The sequence below is a fragment of the Cherax quadricarinatus genome, chromosome 49, assembly GCF_038502225.1.
Source record: "Cherax quadricarinatus isolate ZL_2023a chromosome 49, ASM3850222v1, whole genome shotgun sequence".
NCBI classification, from domain to species: domain Eukaryota; kingdom Metazoa; phylum Arthropoda; class Malacostraca; order Decapoda; family Parastacidae; genus Cherax; species Cherax quadricarinatus.
Genome location: NC_091340.1, coordinates 8,183,197 through 8,202,905, shown reverse-complemented (window position 1 = coordinate 8,202,905; position 19,709 = coordinate 8,183,197). Strand labels below are relative to the sequence as shown.

Genomic DNA, 19,709 nt, shown 5'->3' with positions numbered 1-19,709 from the left:
ATAAAGCTAGGGATCCTTAACCTTGACAAACTTTGTGTAAAAAAAAAAAAAGAGAAAGAGAGAAAGAAAGAGACAGAGAAAGAGACAGAGAAGAGAGAAGAGAGAAGAGAGAAGAGAGAGAAGAGAGAAGAGAGAGAGAGAGAGAGAGAGAGAGAGAGAGAGAGAGAGAGAGAGAGAGGGAGAGAGAGAGAGAGAGAGAGAGAGAGAGAGAGAGAGAGAGAGAGAGAGAGAGAGAGAGAGAGAGAGAGAGAGAGAGAGAGAGAGAGAGAGAGAGAGAGAGAGAGAGAGAGAGAGAGAGAGAGAGAGAGAGAGAGAGAGAGAGAGAGAGAGAGAGAGAGAGAGAGAGAGAGAGAGAGAGAGAGAGAGAGAGAGAGAGAGAGAGAGAGAGAGAGAGAGAGAGAGAATAAGTACATGAGAGAGTACACTTGCGGAGTTGTGTAAATAAACCAGGCGTATGCCAGTTTTGTAAACAAACCAGGCGTACATGTCTGGTTTGTGTACAAGTTGTCTCTATGTTGATACAGTAAATAAAGAGGAACACTCCCATTCTCATGTAACACCATTTTTAAAAGAAATGACGCTCTGAGTGAAGGCATACGAAAGGAATAACTTTCTACAGTTACGTCCAGTAACATATTTTGTCTTATGTTGGACTAGAGAAAATGTTATTCTTGCTGTCACTCGTACAAGCTGTCTGGCTACCACATCTCATATTTATGTTTATTCTACTGTGGGGTGTATTTATCTTCACATGTTATGTATCGTGTATATTATATAATTTTGAAAAACCAACATAGCTGGATTAATGAAAATGTGCATTTTAATGTAAGCTACGACATTTAATGAGACTCGGTGATTATTATTATTATTATTTTTTCAACAAGTCGGCCGTCTCCCACCGAGGCAGGGTGACCCAAAAAGAAAATACTTTCATCATCATTCAACACTTTCACCTCACTCGTACATAATCACTGTTTTTGCAGAGGTGCTCAGAACACAACAATTTAGAAGCATATACGTATGAAGATACACAACATATCCCTCCAAACTGCCAATATCCCGAAACCCCTCATTTAGAGTGCAGGCATTGTACTTCCCATTTCCAGGACTCAAGTCTGGCTATATAAAAATAACCGGTTTCCCTGAATCCCTTCACTAAATATTACCCTGCTCACACTCCAACAGATCGTCAGGTCCCAAAAACCATTCGTCTCCATTCACTCCTATCGAACATGCTCATGCACGCCTGCTGGAAGTCCAAGCCCACAAAACCTCCCTTACCCCTTCCTTCCAACCTTTTCGAGGACGACCCATACCCCGCCTTCCTTCTCCTACAGATTTAAATGCTCTCCATATCATCCTACTTTGATCCATTCTCTCTAAATGACCAAACCACCTCAACAACCCCTCTTCAGCCCTCTGACTAATACTTTTATTAACTCCACACCTTCTCCTAATTTCCACACTCCAAATTTTCTGCATAATATTTACACCACACATTGCCCTTAGACAGGACATCTCCACTGCCTCCAACCGCCTCCTCTCTGCTGCATTCACAACCCAAGCTTCACACCCATATAAGTGTGTTGGTACTACTATACTTTCATACATTCCCTTCTTTGCCTCCATAGATAACGTTTTTTGACTCCACACATACCTCAACGCACCACTCACCTTTTTTCCCTCATCAATTCTATGATTAACCTCATCCTTCATAAATCCATCCGCCGACACGTCAACTCCCAAATATCTGAAAACATTCACTTCTTCCATACTCCTTCTCCCCAATTTGATATCCAATTTTTCTTTATCTAAATCATTTGACACCCTCATCACCTTACTCTTTTCTATGTTCACTTTCAACTTACTACCTTTACACACACTACGAAACTCATCCACTAACCTTTGCAATTTTTCTTTAGAATCTCCCATAAGCACAGTATCATCAGCAAAAAGTAACTGTGTCAATTCCCATTTTGTATTTGATTCCCCATAATTTAATCCCACCCCTCTCCCGAACACCCTAGCATTTACTTCTTTTACAACCCCATTTACAAATATATTAAACCATGGTGACATTACACATCCCAGTCTAAGACCTACTTTTACTGGGAAGTAGTCTCCCTCTCTTCTACACACCCTAACCTGAGCCTCGTTATCCTCATAAAAACTCTTTACAGCATTTAGTAACTTACCACCTATTCCATATATTTGCAAAATCTGCCACATTGCTCCCCTATCCACTTTATCATATGCATTTACTAAATCCATAATTGCAATAAAAACTTCCCTACCTTTATCTAAATACTGTTCACATATATGCTTCAATGTAAACACTTGATCTACACATCCCCTACCCACTCTGAAACCTCCTTGCTCATCCGCAATCCTACATTCTGTCTTACCTCTAATTCTTTCAATTATAACCCTACCGTACATTTTTCCTGGTATACTCAGTAAACTTATTCCTCTATAATTTTTACAATCTCTTTTGTCCCCCTTCCCTTTATATAAAGGGACTATTATTATTATTATTATTATTATTATTATTATTACTAATATGGCGTCACTCGTACAAGTCGTCTGGCTACCACATCTCATATTTATGTTTATTTATTCTACTGTGGGGTGCATTTATCATCTTTATATGCTATGTATCGTAGATGGATTAATGAAAACGTGTATATTAATGTAATATACAACATTTAATGAGACTCAGTGATTACTATTGAGTATTATTAAGATTACTAATACAGCGTCTCGAAACACAAGACACTCTTACTGATTTTAATGTGTGCCTGCACGCCAGCACAGTGTGTAAGTTTATTTAGGTACAGATATACGTAAGTATAATAATCAGAGCATATATCAAATATGAAATAACTTTTAAAAACACTTGAAATTTTGGACTTTCCAGACACAATGGAGAGACACAGTGCTTACGGAGCTCATGGAGAATGTAAACAAACAGGGTGCGGCACAGTGACCGTATTAGAAAGTCAGATGGGGGAAGCCGTATAGAGAGTTTAGGTCATAATTTGAAATGACCGTATTAGTGGAACGCCGTAAAGCAGGGCCCTACTGTACAAGTACAGTAAACCATCAATATAACAGGCTCCATATTTTTTCAACAAACTGGCCGTATCCCACCAAGGCAGGGTGGCCTAAAAAGAAAAACAAGCTTTTCTTTTTAAATTTAGTAATTTATAGAGGAGAAGGGGTTGCTAGCCTCTTGCTCCAGGCATTTTAGTCACCTCTTATGACACGTATGGCTTACAGAGGAAGAATTCTTTTCCACTTCCCCATGGAAAAGACTATATTTTTTATTATTATTAACACATTGGCCATCTCCCACTAAGGCAAGGTGGCCCAAAAAAAAAATAAAACATTCATCATTCACTCCATCACTGTCTTGCCAGAAGTGCACATACACTACAGTTACAGAACTGCAACATTAACACCCCTCCTTCAGAGTGCAGACACTGTACTGCCCATCTCCAGGACTCAAGTCCGGCCTGCCGATTTCACTGAATCCCTTCGTGAATGTTAACTTGCTCACGCTCCAACAGCATTCACATGCAGCTTGCTTTCCCGTCTACCTATAGTGTTTGCATGACTCTTCATAGACACTAATGATCACCGATCACTACACAAATACTCCTGGTATAAGTTTGTGGAGAGTGGAGAGTTATGCTGTGGCCCTACTGGTCAGAGGTGGATGGTAGAGGTTCAGGTTCTGGTACTGAAGTTGATGGTTGTACTGGAGTGTCTTTGTCATTCAGTCCATCAAGTTGTTCAGTAAGTCAGTCAAGTGAGCACGTCAAGTCCTAAAAAACATTCTTCTCCATTCGCTCCTATCTTACATGCTCACGCATGCTTGCTGGAAATCCAAGCCCCTCACATGCAAAACCTCCTTTACCCCATCCTTCCACCCTTTCTTAGGCCTACCCCTACCCTGCCTTCCCTCCACTGCGGATTTATACACTCTAAAAGTCATTCTATTTTGTTCCATTCTCTCTACATGTCCGAACCACCTCAACAACCCCTCACAATAATAGTTTTAGTAATCCTGTACCTCCTCCTAATTTCCAAACTATGAATTCTCTGCATTAAATTCACACCACACACAGCTCTCAGACATGACATCTCCAATGCCTCCAGTCTTCTTGTTTCAACATTCACCACCCATGTTTCATGCCTATACAAGAGCACTGGTATAACTATACTCTCATACACTCCTTCTCTTTGCTTCCATGGACAAAGTTCTTTATCTCCACAGACTCGTAAGTGCACCACTCACCTTTTTCCCCTCATCAATTCTATGATTCACCTCATCTTTCATAGACCCATTTTGCTGATACATCCACTCCCAAATATCTGAATACATTCACCTCTTCCATACTCTCTCCCTCCAATCTGATATCCAATCTTTTGTCAATTAATTTTTTTATCCTCAACACCTTACTCTTTCCTATACAACCTCTCCTCACTTAATGACGGAGTTCCATTTCTAAGACCTCGTCAGTAAACGAATTCATCGCTAAGTGAGGAACATACTATAATGGTAGTGGGTTTGTGTTAACCATCTTTGATATTGTTTTAATGTCACCTTTGCACCATTTATAACATTTCTGGTATATTTTTAAATGTTTACAGTAGTGCACTGTATAATGTAATGAAAAGAATAGAGGAAATCAGCTCTAATGTACATTATTTTGGTATGCATACTGGTTAGAGAGCCCGTTGTAAGTCCGAGTCGTCAGTAAACGAGTACATCGCTGAGGAAAGGCTGTATACACTTTTAATTTTCTTCTTTTACACACCCTACCAAACTCATCCACCAACCTCTGCAACTCTCTTCAAAATCTCCCAAAAGCACAGTGTCATCTGCAAAGAGCAACTGCGACAACCCCCACTTTGTGTTAGTCTATCTTTTAACCCCACACCTCTTGCCAACACCCAAGCATTCACTTCTCTTGCAACCCCCATCTACAAATATATTGAACAACCATGGTGACATCGCACATCCTTGTCTAAGGCGTACTTTTATTGGGAAATAATCTCCCTCTACTACATACTCTATCCCGAACCTCACTATCCTCGTAAAAACTCTTCACAGCTTTCAGTAACCTACCTCCTATTCCATATATTTGACTTCCTATATATGACTACAAAAACAAAAACAAAAAAATTGAACAATATCCACTGAGGTAATTATTTTGTAACCAACAGACAGAATGGTCCCTTTTTTTTTTTTTTTTTTTTTCTTTTTTTACCTCAATGATGTGTCCTGCCAAGGCAAGGTGATCCAAGGAAGGAAAACACAATAACCATTAATCATTCTACTGCTGTCTTGCCAGAAGTAAGCTGACATCACAATTCAGATTACCATTGGAATTGCAATATCCCTTTCCCTTCCTTCAGAGTGCATGCACTGCTCTTTCCATCTCCAGGGGGTCAAGTCTGGCTAACCAGTTTTCCCTGAATCTCACTGAATTATCACAGCAAAACCAACTCTTCTTTATCCACCACAATTGCTATTACTACCCACTCGTCCCCCTTTATTAGTCTGTTATACTGGGAGTTTGTAATACTATTTTATGGCCATCTGGAAAGGAAAAATTGAGTTGTATAGTACTATGGAACAGCTCAAATTAGTATCAACTTCCTGGAATATGGACACAATGAAGAAATGTAATAATTATTGGTATTCAAAATATTTAAATATTGAACAGAAAACTCTAATACTCACCCTCAGGATTGCGGTCAGGGTTGTACTCAAGAGCATTAGTGCAGATTAGGTCAATGTCACAAAGAAACTCCTGAGCACATTCATACTCATGCTGGTCAATCTTTGTCATCATTGTCTCTAAATCCATTGGTTCCTTGATAATATCACGATAATCAGGAACTACTTCTTCATCCACAGGTTTTGTGAAAATATAAAACCTATTGAGGGTATAAAAATTTTTTTTTTAATATACTGCTTATCAAAATATTAAATATTTTAGATAAATTTCTTAAAAATAATTACATTAAAACTCAGCATATTCATAGTTCCAATAACTGGCAACTTACAATTACCAGCTACATTATTTTAAAATTAAAATGAAAAATATTACTTGTCTTGAGTGAAGGATAGCCTGCTGTGCAGGACACAAAGTGCTGTTGTTGTTTAGAGATGTTCCACCACCACGTTTGTCTTCTCTTAAACATCTAATTAGTATTGTCAATTCATGCCAGGAGGATTATATTAGAATAAGTGGGGATGAAAGGTAGAGCAGGGCAAAACAGACCAGTAGGGCAAAGCTGATGCTGGGGATTAGTCATTCATGATCAATAAAATAAATTATATTAATTATTATTCAAGTTTGCTATGTGCATAGTCACTGGAAAACCTTGTTTTCCCTTTAGTGCATTTATACTTTTGTAATTTATAACAAATGTACATCAGGATGGAATGAAGGATGGGTAGAGGTTGTCCCAGGAAGGGTTGGAGGAAAATGCAATGAGCAGATTGTGACATGGTGATAAGAATATCTAAGAAGTCAATATAGCTAAGATAGAAATGTTACTAAATGAATGGACTAAGGAGAAAGCAAGAACAAGGACCCTGCTTAGAGCTTAGTAAATACAGCACAAAGTCCTGTCATACTATAAAACTGTGTAAAAAGGAAAGCCTCCACAACAGTGTATGTTTAGCACTGGATAATTTAAAAGCTTTAAAAAGGGCAATCAGTGTGTGTCAACTGATCAGGTTGCTGAGGAGAATTTCCTTACTAATTTTGTGCAAATTATATCTGAGAATGGTTACCTGGAGTTTACCTGGAGAGTTCCGGGGGTCAACGCCCCCGCAGCCCGGTCTGTGACCAGGCCTCCTGGTGGATCAGAGCCTGATCAACCAGGCTGTTACTGTTGGCTGCACGCAAACCAACGTACGAGCCACAGCCCGGCTGGTCAGGAACCAACTTTAGGTGCTTGTCCAGTGCCAGCTTGAAGACTGCCAGGGGTCTGTTGGTAATCCCCCTTATGTATGCTGGGAGGCAGTTGAACAGTCTCGGGCCCCTGACACTTATTGTATGGTCTCTTAACGTGCTAGTGACACTCCTGCTTTTCATTGGGGGGATGTTGCATCGTCTGCCAAGTCTTTTGCTTTCGTAGTGAGTGATTTTCGTGTGCAAGTTCGGTACTAGTCCCTCTAGGATTTTCCAGTTGTATATAATCATGTATCTCTCCCGCCTGCGTTCCAGGGAATACAGGTTCAGGAACCTCAAGCGCTTCCAGTAATTGAGGTGTTTTATCTCCGTTATGCGCGCTGTGAAGGTTCTCTGTACATTTTCTAGGTCAGCAATTTCACCTGCCTTGAAAGGTGCTGTTAGTGTGCAGCAATATTCCAGCCTAGATAGAACAAGTGACCTGAAGAGTGTCATCATGGGCTTGGCCTCCCTTGTTTTGAAGGTTTTCATTATCCATCCTGTCATTTTTCTAGCAGATGCGATTGATACAATGTTATGGTCCTTGAAGGTGAGATCCTCCGACATGATCACTCCCAGGTTTTTGACGTTGGTGTTTCGCTCTATTTTGTGGCCAGAATTTGTTTTGTACTCTGATGAAGATTTAATTTCCTCATGTTTACCATACGTTTTTAATGCTAAAGAGATGGAGCCATCTTAGAACTGCGTATCGTAAAACAGATCAGCGATGCATTACAGAATACTTGGGCACACCAGTACAACCATCAACAGCTGAAACTCTGCAACTACATCAACACAATAATCACCACCATCCACCTCAGCCCAGCAGTGCTACATCAACTCTCGCCATACACTTCTATGCCATTCAGCAATGACAAATAGAATGTCACCCTGCCTTGATGGAAGGCAGTCATAAGGTGCATCCAGGTGGAGGTGCAAAGCACAGTACCTGCACTCTAAAGGAGAGGTTTGGGATATTTGCTATTTAAACACACATCTAAACTATCATATCTGTACACCTCTGGCAAGACAATGATAAGTGTGAATGATGGTGAGAGTGTTTCTTTTTTCGGGTCACCTTGTCTCAGTAGATGGCCAGAGTGTTGAAAGTTGAAAGTGAACACAGAAAAGAGTAAGGTGATGAGGGTATCAAATGATTTAGATAAAGAAAAATTAGATATCAAATTGGAGAGGAGGAGTATGGAAGAAGTGAATGTTTTCAGATATCTGGGAGTTGACGTGTCAGCGGATGGATTTATGAAGGATGAGGTTAATCATAGAATTGATGAAGGAAACAAGGCAAGTGGTGCATTGAGGCATATGTGGATACAAAAAAAATGTTATCTATGGAGACAAAGAAGGGAATGTATGAAAGTATAGTAGTACCAACACTCTTATATGGGTGTGAAGCTTGGGTTGTAAATGCTGCAGCGAGGAGGCGGTTGGAGGCAGTGGAGATGTCCTGTTTAAGGGCAATGTGTGGTGTGAATATTATGCAAAAAATTCAGTGTGGAAATTAGGAGAAGGTGTGGAGTTAATAAAAGTATTAGTCAGAGGGCTGAAGAGGGGTTGTTCAGGTGGATTGGTCATTCAGAATGACGTGGAGAGGGTATAAATCTGTAGGACAAGGGGTTGTCCTCGAAAAGGTTGGAGGGAGGGGGTAAAGGTGGTTTTGTGGGAGAGGGGCTTGGACTTCCAGCAAGCATGCGTGAGCGTGTTAGATAGGAGTGAATGGAGACGAATGGTATTTGGGACCTGATGAGCTGTTGGAGTGTGAGCAGGGTAATATTTAGTGGAGGGATTCAGGGAAACCGGTTATTTTTATATAGCCAGACTTGAGTCCTGGAAATGGGAAGTGCAATGCCTGCACTTTAAAGGAGGGGTTTGGAATATTGGCAGTTTGGAGGGATATGTTGTGTATCTTTATACATACAGTAGGGCCCCACTTTACGGCGTTTCGCTTTACGGCGATGTCAAATTATGACCAAAATTTGCTATACGGCAAGCGGTCTTTCAAATATGGCGTGCCCCACCCGGTTTGTTTACATTCTCCATGACCACATCTATTATATCAGGAAACTTTCCAAAATTTCAAGTGTTTTAAAATTACTGCGTATTTTATATGTACTCTGATAATTATACTTATGTGTACCTGTATCTAAATATACTTATACACTGTGCTGGCGTGCAGGTACACATTAAAATCGCTAAGTCTCTCTCTACTCATGACACCAATACTACGTAATAATAATCACTCTTGGGCACACTAAATGTCTTATTTTACATTAATATAGACATTTTCATTAATCCATCTATGATATTTTCCTCAAAATTATATATGAAACCCATTACATAGCATATAAACATGATACATTCACAGAATAAAAATTGACGTAAATATGAGATTTATTTACAAAGCAGCTGTGTAGGTAGTGTCGGAAGAATTACATTTTCTCTAGTCAAACTGGGGGATAACTGTAGAAAAATATTCTTTTCGTATTCCTTCACTCTATGTATATAGCAATTCACGACCCTTGTGGGTTTTGTGCTTTTTATTATAACAATAATAATAATAATAATAATAATAATAATAATAATATCTTCATTCACTCTAAAATTGGTGTGTTGCCGTTTGTTTATTCTGTACTAACTTGTACAACTTGTACACAATGTAAGAGCATTTGTATTATGAGGTAATTATTATTATAATAAAAAAATATTGAGGTAAATGTTATACAAACTCTTACAAACGTATGTGAATGAACTAAAAGTAGACACATTAATACGCATTTATTTCGCCTGACCAAGTGATCGCCCACTACCTGTTCAGTTTGTATTCTTACATTATCTGAACTCTGTACCTCGTTCTCTCCCTCGTTTACTCTTTCATTAACTAGTTGGCTCTCATTGATGATGGCGTCTAAGCTTAGCTATGATAAAAAGAGGAGTCGTAACCCTCTTGCTTTAACCCTTTGGGGGTTTCGGACATACTACTACAGCTTACGACCCAGGGTTTTTTATGTACTAGTACGCCTAAATTCTAGCGCCCTCAAATCTAGTGAGAGAAAGCTGGTAGGCCTACATATGAAAGAATGGGTCTATGTGGTCAGTATGCGCAGTATAAAAAAATCCTGCAGCACAGTGCGTAATGAGAAAAAAAAACTTTGACCGTGTTTTTGGATTAAAACAGCGACTTTGCACTGTATTTTTGTATGGTATTCATTATTGTATTCTAGTTTTCTTGGTTTCATTTTATAGAATGGAAGACATATTACAGAAATTGAGATGATTTTTGACTGGATTTACAATGAAAAGTACCTTGAAATTGAGCTCAAAATAGCAGAAATGTTCGATTTTTACCAAAGTTCAAAAGTAAACAAATCATGCTATGCGTCCAATACACATCAACTGGTGAGTCTAATATTCTTTCATAAGTGCGCTGATATTATTTATACCATTTCTACACTAATGCAGTAGTCTGCATAACAGTAAATCTTATTTTTTTGTTTTTGTAAGAATAAAAATTCAAAGTGGAAAGCCAAAGAAATATAAGAGGGGCCTGGGGATGTGACTAACGAACAGAGAACTTGTTATTTTAGTGCCAGGAATGTCATTTTTGCTTATTCTGGACCCTATTCGGAAATTGGCATCTTTTGAAATGTGTGTGAAACTGGCAAAATTGCTAAATTCTGACCACTTTATTGGATAGTTGAAATTGGTAAATGGGTGGTTTCTTGTACTCATTCGATAGAAAAAATGGAGTTCTAGTTAAATAGTTATGATTTTTGTCGACTAGTACACTGGAATTGGCCAAAAAGAGGGCTCAAAGTGGGCAAAATCGCCGATGCGTAAACATCGGCGAGACCGCTAACTTCGCGAGAGCATAATTCCCTAAGTTTTCCATCAAATTTCATACTTTTGGTGTCATTATGATCGGGAAAAGATTCTCTATCTTTTCATAAGAAAAAATATTTTTTTTTTTTTTAAATTTGGCCGACCCTGAGAACAAGTCTCTGAGAGGGCCTGTCGACCCCCAAAGGATTAAGTGCCAAGTTAGAGGATGATGGTGTGCCATTCTTATTTTATTCAATAAACACCCTACCACTAACCTCTCACATACTATTAATATTAATATTTTAAGGCAAGTAATAAGTGTACTCTGTGTGTATCTTACCTTTTATTATGCTTTAATGCCTATTTCTATTGCTAACTTAATGTGTTAATGTAAACTTGTTGTCTGGCATTTATTGCATATTTTATATGTGCTCTGATAATAATACTTGTGGACCTGTGTGGTAGCCGGGCAGAGGGACAACATTACGTTTTCTCTGCTCAGCCATCAGAGAAAACGTGTAAGAATCTGCGTTTGGCCCAGCCACTCCCCCACTCCGCTTTTATTTACAATTTTCAGCATGAATTATTCATTACTTCTCCCTTCGTTTATGATGGCATCTAAAGGTAGATTTTATAAATGACTAAATTCAGTGAACAAGATGTGTCAATGCTAATAATATGGCTCTGGACCACAGTGTAGATAGCCGGTAGGTGTAGCCCAGGCGGGCTACACCTACCGGCTACCTACTTATGATGAACCTGTTAGCTGAACTTGAGTCCTGGAGGTAGGAAGTACAGTGCCTTTACTCAGGAAGGAAGCGAAGGAAGGGAGGATGTGTTACAGTTTGAAGGGTCATCTTAACAGTGATGTTGATGATATTCTAGCAAGAGTGAGTGAATGAGTGACAGTGAAAGTATTTTCTTCTTTGCCGGGTCACCCTACCTCAGTGGAAGATAGTGTTAAAAAAAAAAAAAAAAAAAAAAAAAGTATCCACATACTTTGTTGCTGGAAGTCTACTCATAAGGCCACTCTGGAAGATCTGGTTAACCTTATATAAATGGAAAATGAAGAGAAAAGCACCCATGCTACTGTGTTGCCTTGTAACAGTTAGTGTAGATGACAATCACTAAGACACAGTCAATATACTGAAATGGGTGAGTAAAGCTTTTCATACATCCAACAACTTACGTTCTGTTTCTAGCTAGCTTTGCACAAATTTCACGAAGGAAAATTCTTAATTCCCTGAGCGTAGCTTCTTCAATCTCTTCTAATTTTTTAAATTCCTTAGAATTCAATTGCCAGTGCTGAGGCTCAGGCGCTAGTGGTAGATCTTCTAGTTGTCTTTTACTTGAACGAACCTAAAAACAAAAAAAAAAAAAATTAAAGCATCTGGTAAAAATACCATGTACTATTATATCAATGGCATACAAAATAATCAACACCAGTCATCACTTTTGCCATTAACTAGGGCAGGATAAAACTAGATACGTTACATAAACTACTGTATCAAAGGTCATGAAATGACCTTTGATCTTTATATATATATTTCTTTTAACACATTGGCCATTTCCCACTGAGGCAGGGTGACCCAAAAAGAAAGAAGAAACTTTCATCATCACTCATACATAATCAGTTTTTGCAGAGATGCTCAGATATGACAGTTTAGATGTCCCTCCAAACTGCCAATATCTTAAACCCTTCCTTTAAATTGCAGGAATTGTACTTCCCATTTCCAAGACTCAAGTCAGGCTAACCGATATCCCTGAATCCCTTCACAAAATATTACCCTGCTCACACTCCAACAGCTTGTCAGGTCTCCATTCATTCCTATCTAACAAATTCATGCATGCTTGCTGGAAGTTCAAGCCCCTGGCTCACAAAACCTCCTTTACCCCCTCCCTCCAACCTTTTCGGGGACGGCCCATACCCCGCCTTCGCTCCCCTATAGATTTATATGCTCTCCAAGTCATTCTACTTTGTTCCATTTTCTCTAAATGATCAAACCACCTCAACAAATACGAACAAAAACATTGAATGCACGGACCAAAAAAAGATTCCATAAGAATGGATTGCTTCAAAAATTATTGGACCTGTCTGCATCCTAGAGATATTTGAAGGACACAAGTTATAAATATCGTGGAAACATTAACAAAGAATCATGATCACTGTGATCATGTAAACAAGAGCCCATTTAACCCGTAAATGGTCCAAACATACATACACGTTCTCACCGCTAATGCCCCAAAGGTAAATGTACGTTTTATTTTTCCTGCCTCCAAATTTGGCATGAGTGGCCTAAGATGCCTGGTCAGCATAGAATGGGTCTTAGCCCTCAGTGTGTACAGTATTAAAAAAAATCTGGGACCACATAGTCCTTTGTGGGAGCACCAGTTCAACCGAGTGCCAGTTAGAGCAAACAGCGCAGCAAACACCTGGGATTCACTGATGTCATGTGGTATCAACACTCCCATTTTAAGAGGAAAGTGATGTTGACCCCGAGTTTAGTGGCTTTGAAGTGTATGTGGCCATGTGGTCGAGAAAACATCAAAAACCTCGATAATAGCCCATGTGCAACACCCTTTCAGGATGTCTTATAACCTATGCCCTAAGTAAAGAGAAACAATTCTGGAACGTGTAATACGCATTTGGCAGGCTGGCTGGGTGGCTGGCCGGCTGCTGACTGGCTGGCTCTATCTCTGTCTGTCTGTCAGTCTCTATGTCTATCTCTGTTTATCTCTTTCTGTCTGTCTCTGTCTATGTCTCACAGGTACAAATAAATACAATTATTTTTTTTTTTTTTCAACAAGTCGGTCATCTCCCACCGAGGCAGGGTGACCCAAAAAAGAAAGAAAATCCCCAAAAAGAAAATACTTTCATCATCATTCAACACTTTCACCACACTCGCACATTATCACTGTTTTTGCAGAGGTACTCAGAATACAACAGTTTAGAAGCGTACACATATAAAGATACACAACATATCCCTCCAAACTGCCAATATCCCAAACCCCTCCTTTAAAGTGCAGGCACTGTACTTCCCATTTCCAGGACTCAATTATACATAGTGTAAATTACCTAGGATAACCCAAAAAATCTAGACAAAGTGCTATACTGTGCTTGTAGCATATGTAATACCTGTTGATTCACGAGTGGCTCTCTCTGAGACTGAGAGAGAGTCAAGTAGAGAGACAGAGAGACTAGCAGAGAGACAGACAAGCAGAGACAGAGATAAACAGAGAGATAGAGAGCTAGACACAGACAGACAGAGAGCTTGACAGACAGACAGATATGTTTAAGTGTAACAGTGAAAACAAACAAAGCAGGGCCGACTCTCATCAAATGTCACCACTCATTTTATCTTATCACTGCACCCTAGCGTGGAGCTCATCAAACGTCACCACTTATCATATCTTATCTCATCTTATCACTGCACTATCAGCAGAGGACTGACACTTGTCTTACATCATATTTCAAGGGAATTTATTATGCTTATTATTACTATTATTATTATTCATCATCATTCAACACTTTCAACTCACTCACACAAAATCACTGTTTTTGCAGAGGCGCCCAGAACACAACAATTTAGAAGCATATATAAAGATATACAACATATCCCTCCAAACTGCCAATATCCCATATCCCTCCTTTAAAGTGCAGGTATTGTACTTCCCATTTCCAGTACTCAAGTCCAGCTATATAAAAATTACCGGTTTCCCCGAATTATTTTTTTTTTTTTTTTTTTTTATTATCACACCGGCCGATTCCCACCAAGGCAGGGTGGCCCGAAAAAGAAAAACTTTCACCATCATTCACTCCATCACTGTCTTGCCAGAAGGGTGCTTTCCCCGAATCCCTTCACTAAATATTACCCTGCTTACACTCCAACAGCTCATCAGGTCCCAAAAACCATTCATCTCCATTCACTAACACGCTCATGCACGCTTGCTGGAAGTCCAAGCCCCTCGCCCACAAAACCTAATTTACCCCCTCCCTCCAACCTTTTCAAGGATGACCCCTAACCCGCCTTCCTTCCCCTACAGATTTATACACTCTCCATGTCATTCTACTTTGATCCATTCTCTCTAAATGATCAAACCACCTCAACAACCCCTCTTCAGCCCTCTGACTAATACTTTTATTAACTCCACACCTTCTCCTAATTTCCACACTCCGAATTTTCTGCATAATATTAACACCACACATTGCCCTTAGACAGGACATCTCCACTGCCTCCAACTGCCTCCTTGCTGCAGCATTTACAACCCAAGCTTCACACCCATATAAGAGTGTTGGTACCACTATACTTTCATACATTCTCTTCTCTGCCTCCATAGATAATGTTTTTTGTTTCCACATATACCTCAATGCACCACTCACCGTTTTTCCTTCATCAATTCTATGGTTAACCTCATCCTTCATAAACCCATCTGCTGACACGTCAACTCCCAAATATCTGAAAACATTCACTTCTTCCATACTCCCTCTCTCCATAAAAATTATATAATTATATAATTTTTATAAAATAAAAATTACATAAAAAACATAAAAACAACAAAAAAAGGTACAGTGGTCCCTCGTTTTTCGTAGTTAATCCGTTCCTGGAGTAGCTACTATTATCGAAATCTACGATTTTCGAATCAATTTCCCCCACAAGAAATAATGTAAATACAATTAATCTGTTCCTGACACCCAGAAGTAATAAAACAAAAAAATTTTTTACATGAGATACAGATGTAGTACATAAACAATACAATGGGAAATGATGAATGAAACATTAACAGCATAACACTTACCTTTATTGGAGATTCTTCTTAGTGTATGGGAGACTGGAGGAGGAGAGAGATTGGATTGTTTACAGTTTGGAAGGGGAATCGCCTTCCAGCAACACCTTGGGTACCAATTGCTTTTCTGGGGTTGCTTCTCTTCTCTGTTTCTTAATGCCACTAGGAACACCTTGAGAGTCACTGGAGTCCTGTCTCGCAAAATAACTGTGGAGAGAACTCTGTTTCTGGCGTCTCTTTAACACTTCCCTAAAATGGTCCAAGACTGTCACTGTACATGTTGCCAACCTGGCTTGCAACAACCTTGTTAGGGTGATGTTTCTCCATAAATCTTTCCATCTTACCCCACATAGCAAAAATCTCTTTAACCCTTAAACGGTCCAAGCAGATCGACGTTCAAATCCGTAGTACTTTAAAAGTAGATCTACATTTTTTTTACATATTTTCAAAATGACAATGGGAGCCCTTTGAACTTTGTATAGAAAGGGGTTTAGTTATAGGTAATACATATTTTAAGAAAAAGAGGATAAATAAGTATACAATATATGATGTAGGGCGAAATGACAGTAGTTTGTTGGATTATGTATTGGTAGATAAAAGACTCCTAGGTAGTAGGTTGGTAGACAGCAACTGCCCAGGGAGGTACTACCGTCCTGCCAAGTGAGTGTAAAACAAAAGCCTGTAATTGTTTTACATGATGGTAGGATTGCTGGTGTCTTTTTATTGTCTCACACATGCAAGATTTCAGGTATGTCTTGCTACTTCTACTTACACTTAGGTTACACTTCACATACATGTACAAGCTATATACACACACCCCTCTGGGTTTTCTTCTATTTTCTTTCTAGTTCTTGTTCTTGTTTATTTCTTCTTACCTCCATGGGGAAGTGGAACAGAATTCTTCCTCCGTAAGCCATGCGTGTTGTAAGAGGCGACTAAAATGCCGGGAGCAAGGGGCTAGTAACCCCTTCTCCTGTATACTATATTACTAAATGTAGAAGGAGAAACTTTGGTTTTTTCTTTTGGGCCACCCCGCCTCGGTGGGATACGGCCGGTGTGTTGAAAGAGAAAAGAAAGATAAAAGACTATTGAGTAGACTTCAGGATGTACATGTTTATAGAGGGGCCACAGATATATCAGATCACTTTCTAGTTGTAGCTACACTGAGAGTAAAAGGTAGATGGGATACAAGGAGAATAGAAGTATCAGGGAAGAGAGAGGTGAAAGTTTATAAACTAAAAGAGGAGGCAGTTAGGGTAAGATATAAACAGTTATTGGAGGATAGATGGGCTAATGAGAGCATAGGCAATGGGGTCGAAGAGGTATGGGGTAGGTTTAAAAATGTAGTGTTAGAGTGTTCAGCAGAAGTTTGTGGTTACAGGAAAGTGGGTGCGGGAGGGAAGAGGAGCGATTGGTGGAATGATGATGTGAAGAGAGTAGTAAGGAAGAAAAAGTAAGCATATGAGAAGTTTTTACAAAGTAGAAGTGATGCAAGGAGGGAAGAGTATATGGAGAAAAAGAGAGAGGTTAAGAGAGTGGTGAAGCAATGTAAAAAGAGAGCAAATGAGAGAGTGGGTGAGATGTTATCAACAAATTTTGTTGAAAATAAGAAAAAGTTTTGGAGTGAGATTAACAAGTTAAGAAAGCCTAGAGAACAAATGGATTTGTCAGTTAAAAATAGGAGAGGAGAGTTATTAAATGGAGAGTTAGAGGTATTTGGAAGATGGAGGGAATATTTTGAGGAACTGTTAAATGTTGATGAAGATAGGGAAGCTGTGATTTCGTGTATAGGACAAGGTGGAATAACATCTTGTAGGAGTGAGGAAGAGCCAGTTGTGAGTGTGGGGGAAGTTCGTGAGGCAGTAGGTAAAATGAAAGGGGGTAAGGCAGCCGGGATTGATGGGATAAAGATAGAAGTGTTAAAAGCAGGTGGGATATAGTTTTGGAGTGGTTGGTGCAATTATTTAATAAATGTATGGAAGAGGGTAAGGTACCTAGGGATTGGCAGAGAGCATGCATAGTTCCTTTGTATAAAGGCAAAGGGGATAAAAGAGAGTGCAAAAATTATAGGGGGATAAGTCTGCTGAGTATACCTGGTAAAGTGTATGGTAGAGTTATTATTGAAAGAATTAAGAGAAAGACGGACAATAGGATAGCAGATGAACAAGGAGGCTTTAGGAAAGGTAGGGGGTGTGTGGACCAGGTGTTTACAGTGAAATATATAAGTGAACAGTATTTAGATAAGGCTAAAGAGGTCTTCGTGGCATTTATGGATTTGGAAAAGGCATATGACAGGGTGGATAGGGGGGCAATGTGGCAGATGTTGCAAGTGTATGGTGCAGGAGGTAGGTTACTGAAAGCAGTGAAGAGTTTTTACGAGGATAGTGAGGCTCAAGTTAGAGTATGTAGGAAAGAGGGAATTTTTTTCCCAGTAAAAGTAGGCCTTAGACAAGGATGTGTGATGTCACCGTGGTTGTTTAATATATTTATAGATGGGGTTGTAAGAGAAGTAAATGCGAGGGTCTTGGCAAGAGGCGTGGAGTTAAAAGATAAAGAATCACACACAAAGTGCGAGTTGTCACAGCTGCTCTTTGCTGATGACACTGTGCTCTTGGGAGATTCTGAAAAGAAGTTGCAGAGATTGGTGGATGAATTTGGTAGGGTGTGCAAAAGAAGAAAATTAAAGGTGAATACAGGAAAGAGTAAGGTTATGAGGATAACAAAAAGATTAGGTGATGAAAGATTGAATATCAGATTGGAGGGAGAGAGTATGGAGGAGGTGAATGCATTCAGATATTTGGGAGTGGACATGTCAGCGGATGGGTCTATGAAAGATGAGGTGAATCATAGAATTGATGAGGGGAAAAGAGTGAGTGGTGCACTTAGGAGTCTGTGGAGACAAAGAACTTTGTCCTTGGAGGCAAAGAGGGGAATGTATGAGAGTATAGTTTTACCAACGCTCTTATATGGGTGTGAAGCATGGGTGATGAATGTTGCAGCGAGGAGAAGGCTGGAGGCAGTGGAGATGTCATGTCTGAAGGCAATGTGTGGTGTGAATATAATGCAGAGAATTTGTAGTTTGGAAGTTAGGAGGAGGTGCGGGATTACCAAAACTGTTGTCCAGAGGGCTGAGGAAGGGTTGTTGAGGTGGTTCGGACATGTAGAGAGAATGGAGCGAAACAGAATGACTTCAAGAGTGTATCAGTCTGTAGTGGAAGGAAGGCGGGGTAGGGGTCGGCCTAGGAAAGGTTGGAGAGAGGGGGTAAAGGAGGTTTTGTGTGCGAGGGGCTTGGACTTCCAGCAGGCATGCGTGAGCATGTTTGATAGGAGTGAATGGAGACAAATGGTTTTTAATACTTGACGTGCTGTTGGAGTGTGAGCAAAGTAACATTTATGAAGGGATTCAGGGAAACCGGCAGGCCGGACTTGAGTCCTGGAGATGGGAAGTACAGTGCCTGCACTCTGAAGGAGGGGTGTTAATGTTGCAGTTTAAAAACTGTAGTGTAAAGCACCCTTCTGGCAAGACAGTGATGGAGTGAATGATGGTGAAAGTTTTTCTTTTTCGGGCCACCCTGCCTTGGTGGGAATCGGCCAGTGTGATAATAAAAAATAACAAAAGAAAAAAGTAGATAAAAGTTTTTTTTACACATTTTTAAATGTAAAACAAGAAAGAAGATCTACATTTTTTTACATACTTTCAAATGTTGAAAAAGCGTATATATACGTTTGGACCATTTAAGGGTTTTAATTTCTGGAGAAAGCACTTTCTTCCATCTCTCTTCCTCCTCCTCTGCAGCAAGATTCTGAGCTGCGATCTGTTGCTGTTCCTGCTGAAGCTCTTGCAGCTCCTCAGTGGTGAGCTCTTCGTTGTGGTCTTCCACCAACTCTTCCACATCCTCCAAACTCACATCCAACCCCATGGAACTCCCCAGTGCCACAATTGATTTAACAGACATAGGCTCATCAGGATCAGCCCCAAACCCTTCAAAATCCCTCTTGTCGACACAATCTGGCCACAATTTTCTCCAAGCAGAGTTCAAAGTCCTGGTAGTCACTCCCTCCCAAGCCATACCTATAAGGGTTATGCAATGGAGGATGCTGAAGTGTTCTCTCCAA

General features: G+C 39.8%; 1 protein-coding gene across 5 annotated transcripts in view; it reads right to left on the bottom strand.

Moving 5' to 3' along the window:
• LOC128696996 (ATPase family AAA domain-containing protein 2) overlaps positions 1–19,709 on the bottom strand; it is a 257,949-nt gene that overhangs the window by 39,925 nt on the left and 198,315 nt on the right. For all 5 annotated transcript variants that reach the window (XM_053788480.2, XM_053788483.2, XM_053788481.2 and 2 more), the window contains 2 exons: positions 11,998–12,167; positions 5,753–5,949 (listed from right to left, as the gene is read on the bottom strand). In XM_053788480.2, coding sequence (XP_053644455.2) covers positions 5,753–5,949; positions 11,998–12,167 — 367 coding nt within the window. The remainder of the gene's footprint in view (positions 1–5,752; positions 5,950–11,997; positions 12,168–19,709) is intronic.